A 6,552-nucleotide genomic window follows, 5' to 3' on the forward strand; every position below is an offset into this window, starting at 1 on the left:
ACAAACCATTTGAATTTAGAAATCATCGATAAAAATAATCTATTGTTTATCACATAGTCACCACATTTTTCATTGTATTTATAATTCTATATTTTTAATTTTACTTTTTTTTTTTAACCATAGCCTACTGATCCAAATTTCACCACACAAACTATGGTGTACAGGGATATCGGTGAAGAAATGTTACAACATGCTTTCGAGGGTAAGGTTCATATCAATATGAAAGTTACATACGAATAACTTTCAAAAATAAATTATTTCTTATTCTTTTTTTTAGGTTACAATGTTTGTATATTCGCCTACGGACAGACAGGTGCAGGCAAGTCCTATACCATGATGGGGCGCCAAGATGAAGAAGGGCAAGAAGGCATTATACCACAGATCTGCAAAGATTTATTTCACAAAATAAAGAATACTACAAATGAAGAACTGAGATACTCTGTCGAAGTATGCCCTGTTGAATCTTAATATCTGATATAATATTATAGTTTAAAAATAATTGTTATTTTCAACCCTTTTCAAAGATACTCCACATTTGCAATAGTTTTTTATATTAATTAATTTTGTTATGATACATTTTTGGAATAATTTACTTCTATTTTGGATATATTTTCATTTATTTATAGGTAAGTTATATGGAAATATACTGTGAAAGGGTTCGTGACCTGTTAAATCCTAAAAACAAAGGTAATTTACGTGTGAGAGAACACCCACTCCTTGGGCCTTATGTTGAAGACTTATCTAAACTCGCAGTTACCAGTTATGAAGATATCCACAATTTAATAGATGAAGGAAACAAAGCAAGGTTTGTATGTTTAATTTATCTGTTTATATATTTTTATTTATTTACTTCTCTTACTGTTTTTTTTTTTTTTACATTACCAAATTTAATATTATCTAATTTATATATAGTCGAACTAATATAGTTTATTCCTGCAGAACCGTAGCTGCTACCAATATGAATGAAACGTCCAGCCGATCGCATGCAGTTTTCACAATATTCTTCACTCAGCAACGCCACGACAATCTTACTTCATTATCAACCGAGAAGGTCAGTAAGATTTCACTGGTTGACTTGGCCGGATCTGAGCGTGCTGACTCAACGGGGGCCAAAGGTACCAGGCTAAAAGAGGGTGCTAACATCAACAAGAGTTTGACTACTCTCGGCAAAGTTATATCCGCCCTTGCTGAAATAGTGAGTAGAGCTATATTGAATTTTAAAAATTAATAATACTTAAGCTAAAAAAATAAATTATTATTGATTGTATTGTTATTATTAATCAATACATAATTTTTTTCATGCTCTCATGATGTAGTCTGTAAGTAACAATTCCTTATTTATTTTAATAATATTTATTATTTTACAAAACTCTTTATAACATATTAGGACTGGCTGCTTCATGTTTACTTGACTTACTTATTAATTTAAATTATTAGAAAAAAATTTGTTTGAAATAATATTTTTGAAACACAATCTTTCCAGTACAGAAATTAGATTTTTCATTTGTTCTGAGTTTTTCATTTTTTGCTTTACAAAGTAAATAAATCAAAAATTAAATTATAGTTATCATAACATTCGCAAAGCAGATATTTTCCTACAATAAATAGGCTATAATTATTAATAACAAAGGAGAGTGAAGTAAAACACTTGCATCCAATGCCAAACAAACTTTTTATATTACTTATAAATAATATTTGATTCTTTTCTCATCTGACCATGTATTTTATTTATTATTTTTAAATTACAGGCGACTAAGAAAAAAAAAAAAGAAAATTTCATACCATATCGTGACTCTGTTCTCACTTGGCTTTTAAGAGAAAATCTTGGTGGAAATTCCAAAACTGCTATGATAGCAGCCATAAGTCCTGCAGATATCAACTACGATGAAACTTTATCTACATTAAGGTTATTAATTTGTTTAAAAATATTTTTGACCCTTTAACTCGCTAAAGGTGATGCAGGGATGATGGTTGGATAAGTGTGACTAAATTAAACACAACTCGCATATATGGTAGCTAGAGCGATGGAGAAATGGATATCACTTCCCACAAACATGCAACTAAAGCAGTTAAAGGGTTAAATATTTTATAATACTGAAAATCATTCATATCTGAAAGCAATATTTTTTCTATTTTTTAGATATGCTGACAGAGCAAAACAGATTATGTGCAAAGCTGTTGTCAACGAAGACGCAAATGCCAAACTTATCCGAGAGCTTAAAGAAGAGATACAGAGGTTGAGGGATCTCTTGAAGGCAGAAGGCATTGAAGTTCAAGAAGGTGAGTTTTTAATAATAAAATTAATTTAAATAGTTTGAATAAAATTATATTTGAAAGCGAGTGTAATTATCAGGTATATTGATTTTATTTTTATAGTGTTAACTTTTTTATTATTATAATTAGCAACTGATGCTCCACTATGATTATAAGTGGATCGCTAATAATATTTAAAATGAGGAATTAATGCTTCATGAGTATCAGAGAAGTTTTTATAATTGTTAATTTCTAATGAAATAAAAAAAAAACTTAAAACATGAATATTATTAAAATATAAAAAAAAAATTAAAATAGTTTGTTTCCTATTATTTTGTTTGTCATTTGGTTTTCTTATTGGCTTATAGTCCAGTAAAATTACCAGTTAAACTAGAAATAATTTCTTTCAATTAATTCTAATGTGTAACTGTTTGTAAAAGACAATGGTAAAAAATTAATAAATCTTATTAACTATTTTATGGTGCATTTAATGAGATTCAAATTGAACCCTAATAGAGTAATTAACGTTCAATATTTTCTGAGGTATAGTTGTCCAAACACTAATATTTTTCCAAAACAAGCTGATTATCAATGAGTTATCATATTATTTTGTTAAATATTATTAATTTTACATATTTTGATTCCTATAGAACAACTAATAAAAATCTATATATGATTATAATATTTTGCTACATACATAAAAATGAGTCATATTTCAAGAAGGGTTTGATATCTGGAATTTGACACATAGATGTCTAGGGCTAATTTGAAGCTTTTTAAATGATATGAAGCAAGTTTCCATGATATTTGCCAAAATAAATTCACAAATCGTTATTTGGGAAAGAATATTGGTGTTTGAAAAACTGTTTCAAGGAAAATGTAAACATAAAGAGTCCTATTATATCTCAATTTGAAGCTCATTAAATGCACTATAAAATAGTTATGATGACTATTTTCCTAAGAATAGTAGTTTTCATGATATTTTCCGGAAAAAAATTTTTTTTTTTTTCATTTTCTAGAGAAAAAAAAAGGTTTTGGAAAAACTATCTTGAGACTTATTGACCATAAAGAACTCTGGCTCAAATTGATGTTTCTTAAATGCACTGTTAAGTAGTTTATAATGAAATTTCAGCCACTTGTAATAGTTGAAGTTGAGGTAATAAATTTTAAAATGTTGGTGATTTTTAAAAATCTGCGATATTAGTTCTGCATTTTCTTCCCTACGAAGTTACTCGTATTAATTCGTCAATATAATGAAGTGAAAAAAAACTTCTTTTTAGAACAGAATACTATTCTATATTTTTTATACAATATTTCAGGTTTACCCCATATTCATGTACTTGTATCCTACGATTACATCAATTAACTAAATATTATAAAAAATTTTTTCTATATATTATATAAGTACAATTAAAATCTTAAAATCTGTATTTACCTCATTTTGTCAATTACATCTATTTCTATTATGAAATATTGTCATGTATATACATATAATTTAAATTTTTTACTACATCACATCATTTAAATAATGTTTTTTACTACTGATGCATTCATTTATCCCTCTAGCACAAATTTTAATTATAGGCATATACATGACAATATTTCATGATAAAAATTGGTATAATTAACAAAATGAGTTAAATATGGACTATAATAGATTTTAGTTTTATACATGTAATATATAGAAAAAAGTATTGATAATATTAAGTTAATTGTTGCAATTGTAGGATACAAATACGTGAATAAGGGGTAAACCCGAAACGTCGTACAAAAAATTTAGAATAATATTGTGTTCTAAATGGTAAATTTTTTTTACGTCACGGAAAAAGGACTTCCAAGGAGTGCTAAACTTTTTACCATTGTATTTTTCTAAAATTTTTACATAAGAATCTATTGACAGAAATTAAATTATTCCTACTTATAGCTTCTTGCAAATTTTAAGCTATGTTTACTAGACTAAAACACTTAACCTATTATGACTTATATATTTTTTTTCATGCTCTCTTTAGATGCATCACTTATTAACAAAAAATACTTGTCATCAAATTTAATTAAAACTTTTCTGAAACTTTATAAGATAAATATGTACAGGGCAGGCCTGGAACAGCCGTTTATAAATTGAACAGCTGTTTATTAATATAACAGCTGTTTGAAAGTTATTAAGAAACAGCTAACATTTTCTAGAAAATGTTTAATTTCCTTAAATTTCATGAATTCTTATTTAATTATTATGACTTGTTTTTTCCCTATGTTAACAGGCTTGCTCTGTACGATGTAAATATTCTGTAAATTTATACTTATGAATCTGGCATTTTAAAATATTTTTTTATTGATCTAGTTTTTTAAAATGTAAAATAGGCTTTACTTTACCAGTAGATAGTAATAGTTGTCCCATTTTCTTTATCTTATTCCACGGTGCAGACGGGCAAGTCGTTTATGAAAAGGCAAAAGACATCAATAGTAAGTAATAATGTACAACCCTAAATGACCATTTAATATTGCCTTGCTTTATTCACTGCCTCCAAACTTTCTTCTTACACGATTTATGAATTTTTCAACTTAAAACTATCATAATCTTTATGAAAATATTGAAATATTAAACTTAACATTATTCCATCATTTCTATTCATAATTACACTGTTTGTTATGAGTATTGAAAGTGTTAAACACAGTAATTGTGTTTGTAATTAATTATTACAATAGGCTCAAAATATTTGATGAGAAGATACTTAAAGAAAATAGCAAAATCACTGCTTTGGCTTTATTGATGTTTATTTGTGTGGTTAGTAATAGTTGTCCCGTTTTCTTTATCTTATGTCATGGAGCTGAAGGAAAAATCATTTACGAAAAGGAGAAAGAAAAGAAAAGTAAGTAATTGTAAACGATCATCCACTGCCTTGCTTATATCACTGTCCGCATTTAATATTTAGTTACCACATGATCCAAGTATTTAAGATAATTTTTGTCTTAAAATTACAATCTCATTCATATTAATACAGTAAACCCTTGTTGTAATGAACTTAAAGGAACCAGAAAGTCAGATGTTTATTTGTAGGAAGTTTGTACTATCCAAATAACAACAAAAATAAATAGGTTAATAATGTAGATAAAAATATTTTTTTTATTTTAATTTTAAACAACACAATACAAACAGAAAGACATAGAATTAATCACATTTATAAAAAAAGGGATCAAAGATGAAATAAACAATATGTATTTATTAAGGATAAATACAATTATGTTTATACAATAATAAAAGCGAAATACATAGCAAAACAATGTAATAGTGATTTTATACATACCTATGGTAAGTTATCTTGTTTTGTTTTCTTGACTTTTTAAACCAAATAAGAAAATAAAAACTTCGACCCAGAATCTTTTTTAAACTTGTTTAAAATGGAACTGAACTGAGAATTTCTGCGGAATTCATTGAACAGAGAGTAAGAAGAACTTCTCTGAGTGTTAATATAGGAATCATTTATTATGTCGAACCGTTATTGTTAAAGTATTATCCAGGAGGTTCATTTTATAAATCAAACATAAATAATTATTCATTCAAGTACAGAAATGTAATGAAACTGTAATTTCAACAATTATTAATGTTCATTATATTATTTAATTAACAACATTAATTATATTATGCTATAACGAGATTTACTATACCGAAGAGTTCTTTGTATCCGAGTTTATAATAATGAGGGTTTACTGTCTTCTTAAAAGAGACTAGTTTTGAAAATAGTTCTTCATTTGATTGTTTAAACATCAAAAATTCCCCCATTCAATATAATGAAATATTCATTGTTTAGTTACCACTATTTATATCAACAATAACTAACTAACAATGTAATTTATGTGAATCACATATTTTATTTTAAACAAATTTTAATAAAAAAATTATTCTGAATGATATCAGTTTTTGAATGTTTATTTAATAAAATTTATTTTTAATAAGGAGACATTTTGGCTTTTATATCTCATTTATTACTTAGAAATATTAAAGTTTCGGCTAAAATTATGCCATTTTCAAATTCAGCTGATGAATCAATGTAATAGTTTGTTTCATTATATGAACTATATTTTTTAAAAAATATAATAGTTTTTTAAAATATGAAGGGGACGTTCCGGGATGCCGTCAAAAGAAATTAAAATAGTTAACAAATATTTATTTGCCGACGTTTTGCCCCTCTTTGCAGGGCTTCTTCACGGTTAAAAATTATGTAAATATAAGTAAACACATTTTATAAAAATTTGCAAAAAGAAATGGACATAAAATGTACAATAATAAGCACAGTTATTTCT

General features: G+C 26.4%; 1 protein-coding gene and 1 long non-coding RNA gene across 11 annotated transcripts in view; one reads left to right on the forward strand and one right to left on the reverse strand.

The window, feature by feature from the left end:
- unc-104 (kinesin family member unc-104) overlaps positions 1–6,552 on the forward strand; it is a 176,555-nt gene that overhangs the window by 124,952 nt on the left and 45,051 nt on the right. For 6 of the 10 annotated variants that reach the window (XM_067047981.1, XM_067047983.1, XM_067047982.1 and 3 more), the window contains exons 4-11: positions 124–202; positions 278–447; positions 627–805; positions 940–1,195; positions 1,749–1,906; positions 2,141–2,280; positions 4,675–4,713; positions 5,079–5,120. In XM_067047981.1, coding sequence (XP_066904082.1) covers positions 124–202; positions 278–447; positions 627–805; positions 940–1,195; positions 1,749–1,906; positions 2,141–2,280; positions 4,675–4,713; positions 5,079–5,120 — 1,063 coding nt within the window. The remainder of the gene's footprint in view (positions 1–123; positions 203–277; positions 448–626; positions 806–939; positions 1,196–1,748; positions 1,907–2,140; positions 2,281–4,674; positions 4,714–5,078; positions 5,121–6,552) is intronic. The other 4 variants (XM_067047986.1, XM_067047989.1, XM_067047985.1 and 1 more) reach the window with 3 other exon arrangements.
- Positions 1,092–5,135, reverse strand: LOC136795900 (uncharacterized). Its single transcript, XR_010843616.1, has 3 exons — positions 4,624–5,135; positions 1,783–1,866; positions 1,092–1,187 (listed from the first exon to the last, which is right to left on the reverse strand). It is a non-coding gene; the product is annotated as an uncharacterized lncRNA (long non-coding RNA).

The sequence above is a fragment of the Halyomorpha halys genome, unplaced genomic scaffold (genome assembly GCF_000696795.3).
Source record: "Halyomorpha halys isolate HHAL.00 unplaced genomic scaffold, Hhal_1.1 Scaffold349.1, whole genome shotgun sequence".
NCBI classification, from domain to species: domain Eukaryota; kingdom Metazoa; phylum Arthropoda; class Insecta; order Hemiptera; family Pentatomidae; genus Halyomorpha; species Halyomorpha halys.